The 23,299-nt window shown below is 36.8% G+C and overlaps 1 protein-coding gene across 1 annotated transcript in view; it reads right to left on the reverse strand.

The window, feature by feature from the left end:
• Positions 1–1,753: 1,753 nt before the first annotated feature.
• The window catches only part of KPNA3 (karyopherin subunit alpha 3), a 96,259-nt gene continuing 74,713 nt past the window's right edge, over positions 1,754–23,299 (reverse strand). Inside the window, exons 10-17 of the mRNA XM_015121088.3 lie at positions 22,945–22,989; positions 12,837–12,968; positions 11,501–11,629; positions 8,598–8,702; positions 8,426–8,497; positions 7,978–8,140; positions 4,814–4,908; positions 1,754–4,334 (exon numbers count right to left, since the gene is read on the reverse strand). Coding sequence (XP_014976574.1) covers positions 4,236–4,334; positions 4,814–4,908; positions 7,978–8,140; positions 8,426–8,497; positions 8,598–8,702; positions 11,501–11,629; positions 12,837–12,968; positions 22,945–22,989 — 840 coding nt within the window. The 3' untranslated portion in view covers positions 1,754–4,235. The remainder of the gene's footprint in view (positions 4,335–4,813; positions 4,909–7,977; positions 8,141–8,425; positions 8,498–8,597; positions 8,703–11,500; positions 11,630–12,836; positions 12,969–22,944; positions 22,990–23,299) is intronic.

Below are 23,299 nucleotides of genomic sequence, written 5' to 3' on the forward strand. Positions count from 1 at the left end.
ATTTTCTTTTCATATAAAAATAGAATTTTTTAAAAGATAGGGTCTTGCTATGTTGCCCAGGCTGCTCCCAAGCTCCTGGGCTCAAGTGATCCTCCTGACTCAGCCTCCCAAGTAGCTGGAGCTACAGGTGTCTGCCACCAACCACGCCCTTTAGGATGACCCTTCTGAAAGAAATGATGGCAAGACTATGAGTATTATCACATTTACTTATATACCAACTTATTTTAAAAATAATTTGAAGTGGCATTATACAAAAGTAAACATTTCTACACTCAAAAGTGGCTGCTCCTTTGTTCTTTTAATTAATGCAAGATTTCACTTAGTGCCATAACTTTACCTAACAGGTTAAAACTTTTAGGTTGGCTCTGATTACTATTTTCCATAGTCACATGTTTTCAAGGGTTAGCCAGGTCTTAAGAGTTTTTGTTTGATGAAAGTCATATCGTACCATCATCTCAAAAAAATGGGCTTTTTCTAAGTTATAGTATTTAAACCTGAGACACAAAGGGAAAATGCCATGTGATGACGGAGGCAGAGACTGGAGTGATGCAGCTGCAAGCCAAGGAAACCCAAGGATTGCCAAGAACCACCAGAAGCTAGGAAGAGGCAAGGAAGGATCGTCCCCATGAGAGCCCCCAGAGAGAGCCTGGCTCAGCCATCACCTTGATTTCAGACTTCTGGTCTCCAGAAGTGGATGACAATATATTTCTATTGTCTGAAACCACCTGGTTTGTGGTACTTTGTAATAACAGCTTAGGAAACTAATACAGATTTTGGTAATTCTTATTTGTCACAAAATAGTCTCAAATCTAGCATTATTATTGATCATCCTGGTTTGTTAAAGTTGAGATGGAGCAGGAACCCCTCTTAAGGGCCCGCCAGGTGTCCCCCAAGCATGGAAATAAAGGAAAATTTTGAGTTCCTTCAAGGGAAATTCCAGGCACCTAGCTAGCCCTATGAATAAATAAGCAACTTGATAAGCAAGAGAGTAATAGTAGCTTAAAACAATAAGCAAGGAAGTCACAGGATATTTGGTTCCTTATAGAAACTAAAGATAACATCTTAACATATGTCCCTGAGTTGTTCTTCAGAAACCTGGACCCCCACCAAATGGATCCACTGGCCAGGGAAGGGGGAACTGAGGACTGAGCTCTGACTGCCATTCTTTGTTCTCAATGTCTTCCTGAGGGGCCTATAGGAAGTCACGCCCATGGGGCAGACTTAGCATTCTTTTCTGCTGACCCCAAGTTTTTTGACAAAGCTTTGATTCCTTAATCAATTGCAAATAAGAAAATCTTTAAATTCACCTATGACCTGTAAGTCACCCCCTGCCACCCTGAGCTTCAAGACAGGCCACATTTTTAGGCCAAACCATTGTGTATTGATGTACAATTTTGCCTGTAACTTATGCTTTCCTGAAATTCACCCCTGCCTTTAAAAACCTTTGCTTGTAAAGCCATGAGGGAGGTTGGGTCTTAAGCGTGAGCTGCCTCATTTTTCTTGTTTGGTGCCCTGCCTGCAGATAAATGCCCTCCTTTTTCCTGCTGCAAAACCTTGCTGTGGATGTTTGGCTAACTGTGCCAGGTGAACAGACTTCAGTTTAGTTCAGTAAAATGGTGTGAAGGAGATATTAAAATACAATAAAAGAGTAATTCATGATTTACCTCCATTGTGATTTTTAAAAAATAATTCCAAATTTAAATTTAACCATACAGAAAACAAACAAGTTATTTTCAGAAATAAGTTTTCAATGTTTTATCATATTTGATAGCAGCTTTTTTTATTGGTTACAAAACCTAAGCCCATATACAAAATTAGGAACACATTTAGATGCCTCTTTTGAAAGAACGTTTTAGTCTTTTTAAACTGAGTTTAAAAAAAAATAAAAACAATGCAATTTTTAAACACTGTTTTGAAAACTTAAAAGTGCAGCAATATACTTAGTTTCCTTTATCTACGAAATGGTGCAATTCCAATTCAAAACTGGTGAGGTCACAAATTGAATCAAGGAAATGCATACAAATGTCTGCACTACTTGATGCTAATGTTCACTTAAATGTTAGTTTGCACTTTAAAACATGAGAGGAAATAGGAATCATCACAGTAGAGGCCCAATTTTAATCATAATGTGTGCAAATTTTAAAAGGTAACTGTCAGTTAAGTAAGGAAAGTCCAGAAGAAACTAAACTGGAAGGGGTACAGTTCACAATATCAAGAAGATTTGGACTTTTAAGGGTTTCACCGAAGTTTGTGACCTTAATTCGCTTTTACGTTGTTATTCCTACTTTTAGTGAACACCACGCAGTTTCAAAAATTTAGACTATAGTGTCCAAACAGGATGCAGTTACCATATGAAGCTTTAACTCAAAATTTGGATAAAGAAAAAAAGGCACAATGAACTTCAACTCAATTTTATGTGCACAAGAGTTGAAAAATCTGAGCCACCTTAAAGAGAAATTGATTCTAAAATTTATAAAACCTATAAATAATCAGAGGCCAAACCACTATATTAAAACAGATTCTCTAGCAAGTAAAAATCTTGCAGTTTAAACATACGCTTGTATCCACTTTAGATACAAGACAAAACTCACTCTTTAAAGTGGCTCCACCTTGGCAGATACATATATTTGTAATGAATGCACACCTGCTATGTGTTGTTTATCAGTGAAAACACCCCAGCTGATTCACAAAGCTCTGATGGCATCTGTCTCATCTTCATCACAGTAAATACACCCCCCATGGATAACTAAATTAGTTTAGATTTTCTATCCCTTCACATCAATGCATTGGGAAATTATACCCAGTAAACAAAAGCAACAATACCATTTCTGTGACAGCACAAATTATTTAGTTTAAAAATTTTCAAATCCATATTCTTTCATTAATAACTGGGCCAGACAATTTACCAAAAGCAATAACTTGACATAGTAATAGGATTTTGCAGAATTACTTAGAGATCACTGCAAATCAGGTTTATGTTAAATAACTGCAAATTACTCCTCTACACAGATCCCTGTCTGAATCTTTTAATATATGAAGATGCTTTTAGAGTAGGATCTGAATTAACTTTCCCAATACTCAAAGAATGAAGTCTTATGACACTTCTAAATAGTTGCTGGTTTGTTGCCAACCACATTATCAAAAGCACTGGTTACTAAGTAAAAAATATTTTAAGACTAAATTACAGTAAACATGAAAGCTCCACAGTTTAAACCCAATATAAATCAACCATATCCAATTATCAAATTAAAACAAAGAATATTAACTCCTGAAAGCTGAAAGCAAGATTTTTTAAAAAACATCACCAATGGGTATTTTAGACTTTTGTAGTTTTTTTTTGTCTTGTTTTTTGTTTTGCTGTTTTTCCTTTATAGTCAGGGACTCTTGCTTTCAACTTAAACAGAAGTTCAAGTCCATAACAGGTTGCAGCTCAGGTAAAATACCATGCACAGCATTTGATTACTTCAAAACAGCAGGAACACACAGGCTGAAGAGAGTGGTCAAATAGGGCTTGCTGTTCTCAAAAATTAGGTATAATGGCAAAAGCATTAATATCCATATCTAAGGTTCTTCCTCCAACCCTGGCTTCTGAGGCAGATAATAAACACATCAATTACTGGTAGATGAAGTACAGTTTTTTTTTTTTTTTAAACTTATCTGTTTATTCAATAACCAAGTTCCTTGTTTTTAAGTTACTTTTTTTGTGTCAGTTCCACCAATGAAAATCATTTGGCTTGTACTTTAAAATCTATTCTTCCACATAAAGAATATGAAAATATGTTTGTGGAGGACAATGATGGAGGCTCAGATCACACTGCACCTCTTTAGTCTTCCAACTTGTATATGCATCATACCAAAGTGTCTTGATCCACAGCGCACCATTTTCCAAAGGAGTATCAGTGGGCAGCTGACATGTCACCACTATGGAATATTTATTCTAAATTGGAGACTGCAGTTGTCAGCCTGTGGCACCAGGGAACAGGGAAAAATAGGGTAGTTGAGATTGTTAAGGAGAGTTCTAAAACAGTTTAGGAAATCATGCATATGCATTTACAGTCCATGTGATAGTGACTTTTGGCAACTGCAAAGTGACTGAGACATGGCTTGCTTTAGAAGCATCAAAACAAAGAGGCATGTGTGTTTTGGAGCCTTTTGTTGCTGTTGTTCTTATCATTTGGTAGCCATCTGGTGGTGCTTCATATTGAATGTGGGAAAGATGCTGCACTCAACTGAACTTAAAAATTAAATTCTTTTGTTTGAAGGTTGGCTGTTGGATCAAAATTGTAAGTACCTCCTTGTGTTGCTTCAGGAATGAGGCAGGGATCTTCATCAATCTATAAAAAAACAAGAAGAAAATCCTTATTAGGTTATGATACCATACATAATGATGTAAGTGGAACTGACTTTTTACCTCTTAGCAAATAATTCTATGTGAATGCTTTAATCACCTAAAAATATTCGGATAAATCAATAATTTTAGTAACAAATTTAATAATTTAAAATTTAACACGTTTCAAAACTGCATCCTTAAGTTTCTGTATCTGTAGATTTATTTAACCTATCTGAACATACATCACTTACATAATTACTATTTCTTCTTAGTTAATAGATTACAAATGAAACAAGAACTGTTTTTACAACTTTACCTTATAATGAAGTTTCAAAGTAAGAGAAAGTGACTGATGGAATGTCTAATAGAAATACAGTACAAACTTAGGTCATCCTAGTAATAAAAGGAAAACTCTTTGTAAATTTACATTGTGTATAGGTTTTCATTTACATGAAGACACACCCTATTTTAATATCTACTTACATCATCACCAGAGAAATACTGATCTATGATTTCAAATGCTAATTTATATATGTCTTCATTTTCATGTTGCTGTAAAACTTCAATTTTCTCCAAACCTGGTAAGAATAAAATAATCAAAATAACTGGTTAATTGATAAGGAGATACTAATCAAAACCATGCTCATTTTGATCATGCAGAAATCCTAAGGAACTCAGAACACACTGCTCCCCCATTTAAGATGGTGGTTTGTCTAAAATACAGATAAAACACGGGGCTGGTTCTAGTTGGAGGACCAGAATCCTACTAATTCTTTTCCTTCTTAGAAGCCCGTGAGGTACCCAGATCCCTGAGGCAGGCAGTCTAAAAAAACACCCAAACAATCCATTTGACAGAGGGAAGCTGTGGCATAAATATGTAAAGAGACTTATTTCAAGTTATATGGCAAGTTTGTGACAGTACTAGAACTGACTCCCCCACACTGCTTTAATATAATCTTACTAATCCTTTTTTTCTTTTTGAGATGGAGTTTCTCTCTGTCACCCAAGCTGGAGTGCAGTGGCGAGATCTCGGCTCACTGCAAGCTCTGCCTCCTGGGTTCACGCCATTCTCTTGCCTCAGCCTCCCGAGTAGCTGGGACTACAGGCACCTGCCACCATGCCCGGATAATTTAGAGACGGGGTTTCACTGTGTTAGCTAGGATGATCTCGATCTCCTGACGTCGTGATCCGCCCCCGCCTCAGCCTCCCAAAGTGCTGGGATGACAGGCATGAGCCGCGCCCGGCGCTTTTTTTGGAGATGGAGTCTCACTCTGTCCCCAGGGCTGGACTGCAGTGGTGCGATCTCGGCTCACTGCAACCTCCACCTCCTGGGTTCAAGTGATTCTCTTGCCTCAGCCTTCCGAGTAGCTGGGATTACAGGCTCTCGCCACTACACCTAGCTAATTTTTTGTATTTTTAGTAGAGACAGGGTTTCACCATGTTGGCCAGGCTGGTCTCGAACTCCTGACCTCATGATTTGCCCGCCTCAGCCTCCCAAAGTGCTGGGATTACAGGTGTGAGCCACCGCGCCCGGCCAATCTTACTAATCTTACTGCCTCATAAAGTAATTTGTATCTTTCTCTTTGTTTTCCAAATGTTAGTACTTTTATATAACCACAAAATAAGTTTTTAGAACCTTATAATTGGTATAAAAGAGAAAGATTTAAATTTTGAAAAACTTTCTTTAAAAAATGAATAGAGGTCTTATGTCCTATAGCCACAATGAACCTGGGGGAAAATATTTCCAGAACAGATACCATAGAATGCCTTCATTTATATTTCCAATATATTTACTCCACACATCATATACACAAGTTTACCATTTCAAACTTTAATATTCTTCCTTGAAATGTCTTTTTGAAGGTTATTTTAAAATGGTTGCATTTTTTTCCTTATATACTAATAAACCAGAAAAATGGGGGAAATTGTTGCCAAAGTGCTTTATACAATTATAAAATATTAATATGTATCCTAATTATTACTCCTATAGACAGAAGTAACTATATTGATAAAAAGCTGAAGAGTAATAATTCTCTAAGTTGCTCAAACTTGCTGGGTTATGAACCTGACTACAATGCTAATTTTTAATTATCTTAAAATATTGAAAAAGCAGAATGAGCAGTGAATTAATAGTAAGAAGATCTGGATTTTAATTTTGCTTCTATCACAACCTACTTCTGTGACCTTGGACAAGACTCCTTAAAATCTCTGGAATAACTTCTCAAGAAATCCTCCCGGCCGGGTGCAGTGGCTCATGCCTGTAATCCCAGTACTCTGGGAGGCCGAGGTGGGCAGGTCACCTGAGGTCGGGAGTTTAAGACCAACCTGACCAACATGGAGAAACCCTGTCTCTACTAAAAGTATAAAAACTTAGCCGGTGTAGTGGCGCATGCCTGTAATCCCAGCTACTCAGAAGGCTGAGGTAGGAGAATTTTAACCTGGGAGGCTGAGGTTGCGGTGAGCAGAGATCGAGGCATTGCGCTCCAGCCTGGGCAACAAGAGCAAAACTCTGTCTCAAAAAAACCAAAAACCAAAAAACAACAACAACAAAAAGAAATCCTCCCGGTTTGAGTATTCTATGATCCTACTGCATTTGTTTTCTCTTAAAAAATAAATAAACAATATTCATATAAAGTAGTCAATGAAAAATCTAAAACATGACATGATGATAAACTAAGGTTTAGACATGTTAGTACATATTGAACATGTACATTTAAAAATAGAATTTTAACATATGTTTCACATGTCATTACTAAAGAATAATACAGTATGTCAAATCACAATTATTTCTCATTAAAATTTCAAAGTAACTGCCACGGTAATAACTTTGGCATGTAGTTGTGGCAATCATAAGAACCATTACGAGATTGAAACAAAATATCTAGGTGACTCAGAAGTCAGTAACCTTTTCCAAGTATATGAATAGTATTTCCTAAAGTGGGGTCCACAGAATTACATGGTAATAACACACACACAAAAGTGTTTCATTGTTAAGGAGTTTAAGAAATGCTGGATTAAATAAAGCTTTAAAATTTATGTAGTGGTTGCAAGGGCTGTTAATTTGCTGTCATGCACTGTGACTTCAAGAGAAGTATTAGTGTTTCCTAAAATGCAATGTCAGGCCAGGCACAGTGGACCATGCCTGTAATCCCAGCACTTTGGGAGGCCGAGGCAGGTGGATCACTTGAGGTCAGGAGTTCGAGACCAACTTGGTGAAACCCTGTCTCTACTAAAAACACAAGAATCAGCTGGGTGTGGTGGTATGCACCTGTAATCCCAGCTACTTGGGAGGCTGAGGTGTGAGAACCGCTTGAACTCGGGAGGCAGAGGTTGCAGTGAGCTGAGTTTGTGCCACTGCACTCCAGCCTGGGCGACAGAGCAAGATTCTGTCTCCAAAAAAAAACTATGTTGTCAATCTCTAGAAGGTTACACAGTGACCTTCACAACCAGTTTTTGCAAAGTATGGACTACTGCCTTCTGGAAAATCCTCTTGGAATGCAAACATAGTGAATAAAGAAAAGCAACATACTGTGATCATTTAAAAACAACATATCCTAGTAATTTTCTTTCTACTAAGTTGACTTTAAAGAACTAATGTTTCAGAGTTCCAGTGCTCAAATATTCTTCTTCATTCAATCCACTCTTACCTCCACATTCCTCTATTATTTCAGCTATTGTGCTTGCTTCATCACCGGCCATTATCAGAATGTTTTTTAGACCATCTAGAACCACCTGAACCACTTGAGAATCTTTCACTGACAGTAAATTACAGAACGGTGGTATTACATTCTGCTGTACAAGGTACTCAACCTAGACAACAAAAGAGAAGACATATTTTTATTTATATAATTATCTATTCCCCAGCAGGGTGTCGTGCTACCTGGAAGGCTGAGGCAGGAGGGTATCTTGAGCCCAGGAGTTGGAGGATGTAGTGCTTTATGGTCACGCCCGTGAATAGCAACTGCACTCTAGCCTGGGCAACACAGTTATCTTTTCCCCAAAAAGAACACAACACAGTCAGCAACTGCTAAACATAAGAGAGTAGCATGCTTTCCAGTATTAACAATCATGACAGTTACAGGTTTGCAAACTCACCTGATCTTTTCTGCCACTTATTGTTAAGTTGCTGATTGCCCAAGCAGCTTCTTTTTGTGTTCCAAAGTCCCCCTGAAGGTTAAAAATAAGAGATCATAAAATGGACTCTTTATCCAAAAAGTCTTGGTTATTAACAGATTAATAGACTCAGTGAACTCATAATATGACCAACCTTAGCAAGCTGATGAATAATCATAGGAATTAATCCAGCATCTATTACAGCTTGAACTTGTTGCTGGTTGCCTGCTGTTATGTTGGAAAGGAACCACACTGCTTCCTATAATTGAACAAAATATAGGGCACCTTTATTTGAAAAATAATACCTTTAATGCCTTTCTATTTTAATATATTTTATATAGACAATAACAAAATCACCTAAATTACATTAAACAGACTGCATCTAAAAACTGATTAGGTATACAAAATCTTCCATTTTAAACAAGTAATAAGGAAATTTCCATTAATTATATTTGGGCTCTAATAACTTGGCATTTATCCATTCATTAGTATATAGGCCTACTATAAGCTAGGCATTATTCTAGGAAATGGTGATACAGAAGTGAACAAAGCAGCTTCCTCTAAAAGACACAAATAAATATACAACTGAATTTCTTTTTTTTTTTTTTTTTTCTTTTTGAGACGGAGTCTCACTCTGCCGCCCAGGCTGGAATGCAGTGGCATGATCTTGGCTCACTGCAAGCTCCACCTCCCGGGTTCACACCATTCTCCTGCCTCAGCCTCCTGAGTAGCTGGGACTACAGGAGCCTGTCGCCAAGCCCGGCTAATTTTTTTTCTATTTTTAGCAGAGACGGGGTTTCACTGTGTTACCCAGGATGGTCTCAATCTCCTGACCTCGTGATCCACCCGCCTCGGCCTCCCAAAGTGCTGGGATTACAGGCGTGAGCCACTGCGCCCAGCCACTATACAACTGAATTTCTAAAACTACTTAAAAACTACTTCTAATAAAGGTGAATTTTTTATTTTAAAAACATTTACTCACAAGATATAGTCATTCAAGTATTCCATAGAAATTAACCATCTAACTAGCATGGGTCTACATAACATAAATATTCTAAAACTAAAGGATTTAAAAGTCATCAAAAACGTCTGTGAGCTGTTTATAGGTCAGTATCACATGTGTATCTTCCTCTTCCACAACTGAATTTATTTTGCCATCCAACTGTGGTAAGTTGTTAATAATTGCTGAATCTGTGTTCAGAGTACATGGGTGTTCACTATACTATTCTTGCACAGTTAGATTTTAAAAGTTTCAAACAAAAATGCTGAGGGAAGAAAATCAAGTTGGTAACTTCTACTTCCGGGGTCCCATGATGGTCTCAAGATGCAAGTAACAAATTTTCAAGGCAAAAAATTTTTGAAGTAACTAATTGCTTGCTGAAGCCGAGACAGCATTTCTATGAAATTTTCCTCTACCCCTACGATACCCTCACTTAAGAACATACTGCATCACAGGCCGAAACCTTTCTCTGCTGACTTCTACTCAGCTTCCTCACTTCTCAGTTGTTTCCAGTTATGGAATACATTTATTTAACTTAAAAAAAAAAAAAATCACCTATATTGTTAAAAATTTCTATAGTAAAAATAACTGGTTCAGAGTCTGAAAGTCTCTGGCTTCTTTCTCTTCACTGAAACAAATGTATCTTTAAAATGTGTTTTTTGACACCATACTTTTCTATAAGAACTCAACAGTCAAATTATAGTCAAGCAACTACATAAATATAGTTATGACGACGAAGAAGAAATGATCAGTTCTGCTGGGTTTGGGTGATGGTAGTATATTAGGCAGACAAAACTTTAGTAAACTAAATGTAAATTTAAACCACAATGAGACACCACTTCACATCTACTAGGATGTCAATAATTATTTTTAATAGAAAATAAGCGTTGGCTAGGATGTGGAGAAATTAGAATTCTAGTAACATTGCTGGTGGGAATGTAAAGCAGCTGCAATAGAAAACGGTTTGGTGGTTCCTCAAAAAGCTAAACCCAGAATTAACATATGATCGAGCAATTCTACTCTCAGTTACTATCCAAAGAAATTGAAAGTGGGAACTCAAATAGGTATTTGTATGCCAATGTTCACTGCAACATTATTCATAACAGTGAAAAGGTGGAAACAACCCAAGTGTCCATCAACAGAAAGATGGAAAAACAAAACGTGGTGTATACATATAAGGGAGTATTTATTCAGCCACAGAAAGAAGTTCTGACACATGCTGCCAAATGGATGAACCTTGAAAACATGCTGGATGAAATAAGCCAGACATGAAGACTTTTTACTAGTAAGTACGTATTACACAATTAATAATAAACTTGTCTATGAAGCTTGAAATCTTAAAAAGAGTAATTTTTTATGATCCTTGAATTTAGGCACCTCGTCTTTGGATTCAATCTAATTTTGCTGGGAGATCAAATTTTTATGATCTGTTTGTTTAACAAAAATACCAGCCCATTCAAATGGCAGATTTTGTCTGCACTTTCAAGTGGCTGCAATTTAATGATTGTTGCTATGCTCAGTCTATTTAAATAGAAACACAGGTAGTCTAAAAATGTTTTTTACTCTGTGATGATCAGGGCAGCACCTACCAGAAGCAATTAAAAGTTGAAAAAGGCTGGGTGCAGTGGCTCACACCTGTAATCCCAGCACTTTGTGGGGCTGAAGCAGGCGGATCACAAGGTCAGGAGTTCGACACCAGCCTGGACAACGTGGTGAAACCCCCATCTCTACTAAAAATACAAACATTAGCCAGGTGTGGTGGCGGACGCCTGTAGTCCCAGCTTCTTGGCAGGCTGAGGCAGGAGAACTGCTGGAACCCAGGAGGCAGAGGTTGCAGTGAGCCGAGATCGTGCTACTGCACTCCAACCTGGGTGACAGACTCTGTCTCAAAAAAAAAAAAAAGTTGAAGAAAAACATTTGCAGAGGTGATTTAATAATTCTCATCTTCACTGCGGTGGTTTTTAAGAAAAACACACAAGCAGCAATAGAAACAAGGAGACAGTTAAAAATGAGACATAGAAAGAGAAATAGCATGATGAGGACATTATATGCCTTACCTTATTTATCTTCTCTTTTGGGTGTGATAAGAGATTTGGGAAGTGTGACAGGACATCACAATTGAGAACAACCTGGGTCTGCTCATCGGTGCCAGTCACTATGTTGCCAACTGCTCGGAGGGCTGCTGTCTAGGGTGGGGATAAAATGTTTTCTATAAATTTATTTGCTTATAAGACTGATTCTATATTTTTCATAATCCTGAGAAAAAGTAAAAATGCCAAGGCGTGAATAACACTTATTTCATCCTTTCACAAAGCATCAAGAAGTCTGAGAGCAATTCTGAATTTTAAATAGTCTCTTGTGAAAAACTGAAACTTCATGAAAAAAAAATTGTGTGAAAATTGGTTGGAAAAAGATTCAAAAAATAAAAGGAAATTAAATAAAAAAAATAAATCTAAATTAAAATGCTAGAAGTCCAGTTTCTTAAGGCTGGGCATGGTGGCTCATGCCTGTAATCCCAGCACTTTGGGAGGCCAAGGTGGGGGATCACCTGAGGTCAGGAGTTTAAGACCAGCCTGGGCAACATAGTGAAACTCCATCTCTAACTAAAAATACAAAAATTAGCAAGTGTGATAGTGCATGCCTGTAATCCCAGCTACTCTGAAGGCTGAGGCAGGAGAATCGCTAGAACCTAAGAGGCAGAGGCTGCAGTGAGCAGAGATCCCACTACCATACTCCAGCTTGGGGGACAGAGCAAGACTCCATCTCAAAAAAAATACATATATATTTTAATAAAGGCCTGGAATGGGCACACATTTCCACCTAGAAAGTCACTTTGGTAGAAGTAGGATGAACAGATCTAGCAAGTGCCTACCCCTAATTAGAGTGGGAGAGAAAGTAGAAATGAAATTAGGTTATTCCAAGTATTTGGGGGAAAGACAGAGTCTTGAACTAAATCTGTGGTTCCAGATAGATAAGGAGAGACAGATTTGAACCTATATAAGAAGAATTGAAATGATTTTGTAATGGAATGGGAATTGCAAGGAGGAATCAAAATTTCTAGCTTAGGCCATGCTGTTCACTGAAAGCAGACAAGGAAGAAGAGCAGGTATGTGGGAGATGATCGTTTCATTTCTGTCTAGTAAAACATGGAAAGCTTGAAGGAGTTCTTAGATGGTATGTATAAAGGGTCAAGAACAATTGGCTATACAGGGTGGAACTCAGCAACGAATTTGGGTGAGATAAAGATTTGGAAATCAACAAAATGAGGCTCAGGGACTAGCAGAAGAAATCTGGAAGATAAGCACTTACAGATAGAATTAAAGCCTAGTTGTACAAGTTAACTGGTTATAGCAAACAATTCTATACAAATAAGAAGAATTTAAAAATACTTACTTGAACTTTGACTTCCTGATGGCTCAGAAGGGGCACAAGAAATGGCACAACTCCTGAATCAATAACCATCTGTATCTGCTCATTACCTCCATCTGTCAAGTATGACAGAGCCCAAACAGTGTCTACAAGAATCTACAGGAAACACAAAAACCATTTTACATATTTGTTTGACTGCTTTACATGTTCAACATGCCTCAGGAGTAGTGACAGAAAAAGTAAGCAAATTTCATGTTTTAGCTTAGCGGCAAAAATATCTGCTTAGCTGATTAACCTACTAAGTAGAAAGTACCTTATCTGTCTCTCAATGCCTACCTCAGATCATTTTTCACAAAAAATGAGACACAGAAGTCTGGGAAAACTTCTATTCCAACTTCTGCATTTATGTATCAGATAGATGCATTTAAAAACAGGCAGAAAAGTAATTCTCCCTGCCCTCACAAATTAGCTACCTAATAATCACATAGAAAAACACTATTTACAAGAATGAGGCCAACACACCATGCTGTTTTAAGTTCAGAAGAGAACAGAAAGGTCTTCTATATACTCTACTGGTTTTCCAACATATTTAGTAATACAATTTTTCAGACTACTAAAGTAAACTAATAAAAGAAATGACTTGGCACTTTAACTTCATCTGGGGAAAAAATTGTTTGAAAATCTCCTGAAATGTGTCCCCAACTGAAAAGCCTGGAGTATAAACCATGTCCTATGCCCATCCTAACTTTGCAACTTTGCAACTACATAGAAGAAAACAGGCTCAGAGATCTGGTGATTCATTCAAAGTCACAGATCTTGTATGTGGCACTGCTTGGTGTTGTCACAGAGGAATATAAGCACTGGTTGTAGCTTATGCAAAATCAAGATGTTTCCTATTAGGTCATCCAAATTGAAGACATCACATCTTTTTGCCCTAAAATAATAGCAGGCACCTGAATTCACATACCCTTCAAAAAAGCATATAGATGAATAAATAAAATAAAACCACACATATAACCCACACCCCTTCAGCATCACTGAGAGTCAGAGAACACTAAAAATTTCCATTACCTGTAAGAGGAGAAAAAAATTAAATTCTAGCTTTTGTCTGGACCTCTTGCCTCAAGACTGTGTAAAAGAGAGCAGAGAAAGGGAGAGGGAAGTCCACTTCAGTGGAAGAGACTATATGGCCTGCAAAGCCTAAAATATTCTCTGAACCTTTACAGAAAATTTTACTGATCCCTTAACTAGAGCATGAGCTTCATTCAACAGATGACTGGGGCAACTTCAGCAACAGGATTGATAAATGAGTATATAACATATGTTAATTGTATATCAAGGACTAACACAAACATGGAGATAAGAGTGGAAAAAGAATTTGTAAATGTTATAGGTTTTAGAAAAATAGAAATACTGCAACTTCAAAAATTGGAGGATAGAAGCTGGGCCTAAGAGCAGAGCCCACCTACCAGCCCATTTCCCACCCTGGAAGTGAGGAGGCCTCCCTGCTGGAGGTGTCTGCAGATGCTGTGTGTGAGAACAAAGTCTGGCTACTGCCCAGCCTGGCAGTAACAGGTAACTAGATTTATCTAGAAACAGGGGTCTCAAAGCATAACACCAGTATGTGTAGGCTACAATGGAAAATAACCCTTCATACCAAGATCCAGGAATTTCTCAAAAGAGAAAAGACAGTCAACATATGCCAATATTGAGACGACACAGATATTGGAATTATCTGACAAGGACTTGATAAGATTTTAAAGTAACTACCATAAAAATGCACTGGTGAACAATTATGAACACATTTGAAACAAATTTAAAATGAGAATTCTCAGCAAAAAAACCTGACATGATGGAGGGGGGAAAAAGAAATCAATGAACCCAAAGACATTTCAATAGAAATCATCCAAACTGAACAACAGAAAAAAAAAAAAAAAAGATTAAAGAGAAATTAACTCTCAGGAACTTCCAGCACAATGAAAATAGATCTAATATTTGTGTCTTCAGAGTCCCTACAAGGAAAGGAGGAGCTGAAAAAAATGTGAAGAAACATGTTCCAAATTTGGCAAAACAGGTAAGTCTAGAATCAGATTAAAAAATGGGAGGCTGAGGCAAGAGAAGAGAAAATAGAATAAGCTCATGCATCACTGCACAGGTAAGAGATAGAAGTTAAAAAACATATTTTAAACTGTCAAAACAGATAGTAAAAAAGGAGCATTAAAAAGGTGTAAGAATAAAGGTAACCACTAGAACAAAAATACAAATCTCCCCAAATACCAAAAGAAAATTGAAAAAGATAAAAGTATGCTAAGCAGAGAAAAAAAACCACACAGAAATTATTTCACAAAGTGACAGTTCAAATCAATCTATCAACCTATGTGAATGGGCCTACTCACCCATTTAAAAAAAAAAAAAAAAAAAAAAGATTTTCAAATTGGCTCTGGCTCTCAAAACAAAACTCAATTCCATGCTGTATACAAGAGACACACATAAAACAAAGAATTTGGAAAGGCTAAAAATAAAGGGATGAGCAAAAGTATACCAAATAAACGATAAAAAGAAAGCTGAGGTTGTAATCCTGTAAAAAGACCAGTAGAATTTACGCTAAAAAGCATTACAAAGGAAAAAGATACCTTACAAAGTTAAATCCCACAAATTATCATGAAAATACAACAATTATAAACATCTATTAATCAAATAACCTTGCAATCACTGTTTTAAAGCAGAGAATAAACACACACACAAATATATGCAAAAACATACTAATGATAGGTTTTAACATACTACTGTCATATGAGAGAAGTCAAATTGGCAAAAAATAAAGATATAACTCTTATGAATGTATATTGAACTTTATACCCCAATAATGGCAACAACTTGCACATGTACAAATATCACATTAGGTTCAAAGAAAACATTAATAAATTACCTAAGTCAGAAACATTATAAGCCTATCACAAAGCAATAAAATTATACATTAATAAAATGAAAACCGGCCGGGCGTGGTGGCTCACGCCTGTAATCCCAGCATTTTGGATGGCTGAGGCAGGTGGATCTCCTGAGGTCAGGAGTTTGAGACCAACCTAACCAACATGGAGAAACTCATCTCTACTAAAAACATAAATTAGCAGGGCATGGTGGCACGTGCCTATGATCCCACCTACTCGGGAGGCTGAGGCAAGAGAACTGCTTGAACCCGGGAGGCAAAGGTTGCAGTGAGCTGAGATTGTGCCACTGCACTCCAGCCTGGGTGACTGAGCCAGACTCTGTCTCAAACTAAACTAAACTAAACTAAACTAAAAACCAAAAAAGCCTTTTCTATACAGAAATGTAATAGCCTTATATTAAACAGCTCTTGGGTGAAAAAAAAATACACAAAAAACCAAAAAAACCCAACAACAAAATTTCTATTTTTTCTTTTTGAGACAGTCTCACTCTGTCACCCTGACTGGGGTGTAGTGGCGCAATCTTGGCTCACTGCAACCTCTGCCTCCTGAGTTCAAGTGATTCTCCTGCCTCAGCCTCCTGTGTAGCTGGGATTACAGGCGCGCGCCATCACACCCAGCTAATTTTTGTGTTTTTAGTAGAAATGAGGTTTTACCATGTTGGCCAGGCTGGTCTCAAACTCCTGACCTCAGGTGATCCGCCCACCTCAGCCTCCCAAAGTGCTGGAATTACAGGCATGAGCCAAAATGCCTGGACTAAACTCAACAAAATTTCTAAAAAGTTAAAACAAAAATGCCACACATCAGAATCTATGAGGTTTATTTAAAACAGTGATTAAAGGAAAATTCACAGCCTTAAAAATTTATACAAATGTGTCTGAACCCACAGAATGCACAATAGCAAGAGTGAATGAACCACAGTGCAAACTACGGATGTTGGGTAATTATGATGTGTCAATGAAAAATACACAATTAATGAGATAAAGAACAGAAAAATCACAGATCTAGCTAATAAACTGAAACCCTGGTTCTCTGAAACAAAACAAAACACAAAAAACTAAGAAACACAGAAAAAGTCCTACCTAATTTAATTAGAAAAGAGCAGGGAAGGGGCACAAATACACAAAATGAGAAATGATAATAACCCTTAAAATAATAAATTAGAACAAAACCCGTATAAAAACTACCCTGCACACTTTAATGCAAGTAAACGTAGATGCAGTGAAAAATTTCCTAGAACAATAGTTTATAAAAACTGACCTCCTTTAGAAAGAGTGCTTAAACAAGCCAACTTCCACATCAAAAATAAAGAAAATTATCACGAAACTAATTCCACAAAAAAGTACCAAATCCCCAAAGGATTTAAGAGGGAAACTATCAAATCTTCAAAGGTCAGACAGACTCGATGCTATATAAATTGTTCCAGAGTACAGAAAATGAAGGAACCATAACATTAACATCTAAACTTTAATAAAACAATAAAAGTATAAAACCTAATACATCAAGATGATAGCACCATTAACTAACTGTATTAATATAATTAAATTTAATATTAGTATTTGTAATTAATGTCAATTATTGCCTAATAAATTGAACAAAAGCTAAACTGCAAACCAGTATCACTTAACGTGAATGCTGATGTAAAAATCTGAAATAAAATATTAAACAGAATCACGTACTACATTAAGAAACTAACATAAAATGATCAAGTGAAATTATTCAAAGAATGCAAGGATGGGTCAATTTTTAAAAATATCATTAATATAAGTTTTAATAGTAGATTTAAGGAGAAAAATAATATAATTTTCTCTATAGACACTGAAAAATTCATCACATTTTTTTAGTGTCCTTGATAGAACACCCAAAAAAAGGAATGTATAGATATTTCTCTAACATAAAACATCTATAGTTCAGACAAAATGTAGGTAGAATTTAAAAAAGATTGATGAATTTGATTATATACAAAAAGTTCACCTGGCAAAATATCATGCTCAAAGACAAAAGACAAACTAGGGAAGTATTTCAAGTATGGAAGAGAATATCTTTAATATATAAAGAACTCTTAAAACCTAAGAAAAAGACCAAAAATCCTACAGAAAAACGGACAGTAAATATGACTAGTCTGTTCGCAAAGATACAAACTAAAATGGCCCTTAAACAAATGAAATAATTGTTCAACTTCATTCATAAAAAGTAAAATGCAAAGTAAAACTGAGATACTATTTCTCACCTATCAGATGATCAAAAATTTTAAATGTGACAACACACTCTTGGCAAGGATACTGAGAAAGCCACTTTCACTTCTGAATGCACACAGTAAGCTATGCATCACTGCATACACTACATAATAGATAAAGGAGTCGAAAAAGGTTGTTTAAAACTGTCAAAACAGTACAAAAGAAAAGATAAAAGAATAAAAGTTACCACTAGAACAAGAATACAAACCTTCCCAAATACCAAGGCAAAATGGCACAACCCTTACAGTAGGGAATTTGTCAGTATGCAACGAAATTACAAATGCATTCACTCTTTGACCCAGCAATCCTGCTTCTAAGAACATACCCTGAAGATATACCTCCAATATATGAAAACACACATATATAAGTATTAGTCTTTGGTATAATACTTTTACATTTGCAAAATTCAGGAAATAGCCTAAATGCCTATCCATAATAGTGTGTTTAAATAAACTGTGTCCACAAAACAAAATCCTGTGCAAAACGACATGATGCCTTAAGATATTTCTCTATTACATGGTTACTATTATTAGCAGAAAACTATTTTTTTTCTAGCTAATAATGAAATTGTAGACTGAGATCAATTAACCGTTTTCAGTGGGGACTCCATGACAATATCTCAAAGGCTGGGAGAAGGTAAGCTACAGCTGGGTCTTAGGCACCCTGAAACTGCAGATACTTGTAGTCTCTAATTTTTTATTTTTAGAGATGGGGTCCCAGTATGTTGCCTAGGCTGGACTTGAACTCCTGGGCTCAAGCGATTTTCTTGCCTTTGAGCTATATTAGCCTTTGAGCTATCAACCCAAAATAAAAATTTGACCATTTATTCTCTGGCTCCTTATCTGCTACATAAAAAGGATATGTAGTTCTTTAGACAAGACTATACGACCTAGAACCTATTAAATCTCTGCCTTATTTTTCCCCACTCTTTGTTCCATAGTTTATGCTTCTATCACACTACTTAATTTAATTATTATTATTATTTTTAACACAGCATCTCGCTCTGTTGCCCAGGCGGGAATGCAGTGGCAAGATCTTGGTTCACTGCAACCTCCACCTCCCTGACTCAAACGATTCGCCTGCCTCAGCCTCCCGAGTAGCTGGGATTACAGGCACGCGTTACGATGCCCAGCTAATTTTTGTATTTTTAGTAGAGACAGGGTTTTGCTATGTTGGCCAGGCTGGTCTCAAACTTTTGACCTGAAGTGATCCGCCTGCCTCAGCCTTCCAAAGTGCTAGGATTACAAACGGGAGCCACCGTGCCCAGCCATCATCACACTACTTTTAAAAACTCCTTTGTTGGTTCTTCTTCCCTTGCTGCCATTGCTGAAATGCAGGGAATTCCTCAGTTACATTTTTAGCCCTCCTTCCAAAATACAGCCTCCCCCAGGCAATCTCATTCAATGCCCAGGTTTTCATCAATCCCTTAAATACTGACTAATCCAAAATCTGTATTGTCTTTTGCTTTTGCAAAATACCACCACTGAGGAACAAGTTCCAAGTTCTATTCTATTTCTTTTTTTTTTTTTTTTTTTGAGACGGAGTCTCGCGCTGTGTCACCCAGGCTGGAGTGCAGTGGCGCGATCTCGGCTCACTGCAAGCTCCGCCTCCCAGGTTCACGCCATTCTCCTGCCTCAGCCTCCGAGTAGCTGGGACTACAGGCGCCCGCCACCACGCCCGGCTAGTTTTTTTTGTATTTTTAGTAAAGACGGGGTTTCACCATGTTAGCCAGGATGGTCTCGATCTCCTGACCTCGTGATCCACCCGCCTCGGCCTCCCAAAGTGCTGGGATTACAGGCTTGAGCCACCGCGCCCGGCCTACTCTATTTCTTAACACTCAAAGTTTTTTCTCCCCTAACCATTCCTACCATTGCAATTTAATAAGAGCCCATGCCTTCATCGATTTCCCTAAACCTATTATGATAGCAAAATACATCTACCTACATTCAAACTTACCCCCCTCCAAACCTTCCATACCTTTTATGTGTTATTTATCTGTTACAGATAATTTTATCTGTATAAAACAGAAATATCATTTCACAATTTAAAAAATATACAATGACTCTGTACTCATTACAAGATAAACTTAAAACTATTTAATATAGAATAAAAAACTCATATAAAAAATAAGCAGCGAGTGGTGGTGTACACTGTAATCCCAGCTACTGGAGAGGCTGAGGCAGGAGAATCCCTTGAACCCGGGAGGCGGAGGTTGCAGTGAGCCTAGATTGCGCCACTGCACTCCAGCCTAGGTGATAGAGCGAGACTCCATCTTGGGAAAAAAAAAAAAAAAAAAAAGAATCAAAGACTCTGCAAATCAACTCCTTAGCAAATATATTAGGTTATTATCTACCTGTATTCTCTTAAACCTCCATGTATTCTTGAGTCCTTAGTATCTTCCCCCATGTTCTTGAAATGACTTTCTCTCAACCTGTCAAGATCCTATTCATCCTAGGTATATGATGTGAGACAAATGACTTAAGTACCTCTGCTTCTCTTACAACGTTTGTAGATGATGGAGATAATGAGAGTACCAATCTCACAAGACTTTTGTAAGAATTAAATGGGTTAACATATCAAAAGTGGTTAAAACAGTGCCTGGCTGATTTTAAACTCAAAAAATGCTAACTATGAACACTATAATCTTTGGCTCTGGCCCCACTTTTGTCTCCTTATAATGCTCGTCTCAAATGTTACTTTGTCAATGAAGCTTTCTGCTTCACCAGACAAAATTGTCTGTGATTCCATAATACAGCACTTTTGTCATTCCTCTATCGTACTTTTTTTCTTGTTGGCTTTCATACCATGTTTTGTGTTTAAGTGCTCATGGTATGATTTTTTTTTTTTTTTTTTTCACTGTGAGCCTATGGATTATACTGAATATGTGATCATGGTATGAAAAAGCACAGGCCTTGGACCTGGCTTCAGTTCTCAGGTATGGCTCTCATTCATTGTATGACTTTAGAAAGATTATTTAACTTCACTGGGTTTCAATCTCTGTATTTGTAAAATAGAATAAAACTTATCTTACGGCCGGGCGCAGTGGCTCAAGCCTGTAATCCCAGCACTTTGGGAGGCCGAGATGGGCGGATCACGAGGTCAGGAGATCGAGACCATCCTGGCTAACACGGTGAAACCCCGTCTCTACTAAGAAATACAAAAAATAGCCGGGCGAGGTGGCAGCGCCTGTAGTCCCAGCTACTCGGGAGGCTGAGGCCGGAGAATGGCGTGAACCCAGAAGGCGGAGCTTGCAGTGAGCTGAGATCCGGCCACTGCACTCCAGCCTGGGCTACAGAGCGAGACTCCGTCTCAAAAAAAAAAACAAAAAAACAAAAAAAAAAAACTTATCTTACAAGGATACTGGTAAGATAAAAGGAGACTACAGAAAGAGATCCAGCAGAGCAATTTCTTGACATAAGTTCTTTCCTTTTACTCTTTTTACGTTTTTAATGTTAAGGTCTTAGAAGGCACGGTCTCTTTATGTGTTATCACTGAGTATACAATTCATGGCACAATTTTGGCTTTAAGTGGAACAATTTGTGAGTGTTTGCTAAACTTGACCAATGTATCCGTAACTACAGTACACTGGCACTTTAATACCCCAGTTTTCACATAAACACAACCAACAGATGGTGAAAGCTTTTATTTGCCTATAATTAATTCTGTAATGTTCTGGGGGAAAGTCCTGAGGCAAACAGCAGATATTTTGCTTATTCCCCTTTTAATCTTCGCTGTCAGAAAGCTTACAACTAAACTTTCAACAGCAACAACTAAACTTCTGTATAAATTTTACTTTTTCCTTTACAGATATTATATGTCTTTTGTTAAGTTACTTTATATTCATTTTGGAAATAAGACAGCATATAAACATGTTTTAACTTCATTTTAATGACATTAGGCTGTGTCAAACATGAAGTGACTTTAGCTACCTTTAAAAGATTCCATCCCAAGAGCTTAAAATCTGCAAATGAGCTAATGTGATAGAATTTTTATATATAAATTATATTGCCTTGTGAGAAATGTAAGCAAAGATGTATTTTCTTCATCCCAATGATAAATTACACACAATTCACAATTCTGCCACACATATACACATATGTATGTACATGTTACGTGTATGTGAATAAAGATAAGATTACCAAAACACAAATATACAACAAATCAGAAAGAGATATTAGTTAGAATAACAGAAACTGGATCAACACTAGTCACCAAAAGGTATCGACTGTTTTACTCCATGGAAGAGTAACAATTTACCTTACTGGTTTAGGAGAATTTTCTGATTGCCTAGATAGTATCAAACTTGCCAGAATGTAGACAGTAAATGCTTCACTAAATCTGAATATAATGAAAAAAAAATCATCTAAAAATGCCTTGCATTTAAAACTATATATTCTTCAATACTATATCTAAAAAGGTTGTAGCATAAAAAGGCAGCATGGTTTTGTGACAAGTACCCAAGATCTGTTATGAGAAGACTTCAGTTTGAATATTGACTCTGACCCTTACTAGCTCTTCCACTTTAGATAAGTCATTTAACCTCTCTCTGAGAGTCCATTTCTTCTTATTCTATAAAAGGGCGGGGCAGGGGTGGGATGGGATAATATCTAGCCTACCTGTTGTAAGAACCAGTGAGATTTTTTTAAAAAGTAAGGTGCTTCATGAGGTTTTACTGCTTTACAAATATTAATGCTTAAAAACACTACTTAATAATGACAGAAATAAACTACATATGCAGTAGTTTCTCAAAAGTGAGCATTTTTGCTGTATGGCTATTACCACTTACAGATTTAAGCTATAAACCTAATTTAAGCTTAACCCTATTTCTGAAAACTGTATCTACATTGTAGAAACTCGACAAGTTGATAAAATGTATGCTGACACTTATATAAAAACCCTTTCAGTCCTATCAAGAGCAAAATCCCACATTTAAGCTGCTTCTTAACTTACGTTTATATCCGTATGGTATATGAGGACACATAAAGCTGGCAAAATCTGAGGAAAGAAGATAAACAATAATTAACATTAGTTAATAAATATGTCTAAAAATAAACAACTTTGACATAAAAAGCAGGTAAATAAGGTTTGTAGAGCGAGAAAGACAATGTTAAATTTGTCTGAAAATCTTTTAGGAAAAAGAAAATCTGATAAATTCAATCTAAAAAAACCAAAAACATATTTCAAATGTTAAACTGAAATATGTTCAATTAACAAGTTAAAACATGCAAATAAATCTGGTAGAAGTTAATGTACCTTAAAAGAAAAACATTTGTTTTTAATAAGCTTCTTTATGACATAAAATGTC

Source organism: Macaca mulatta, chromosome 17, assembly GCF_049350105.2.
Source record: "Macaca mulatta isolate MMU2019108-1 chromosome 17, T2T-MMU8v2.0, whole genome shotgun sequence".
In the NCBI taxonomy this organism is placed as follows: Eukaryota; Metazoa; Chordata; class Mammalia; order Primates; family Cercopithecidae; genus Macaca; species Macaca mulatta.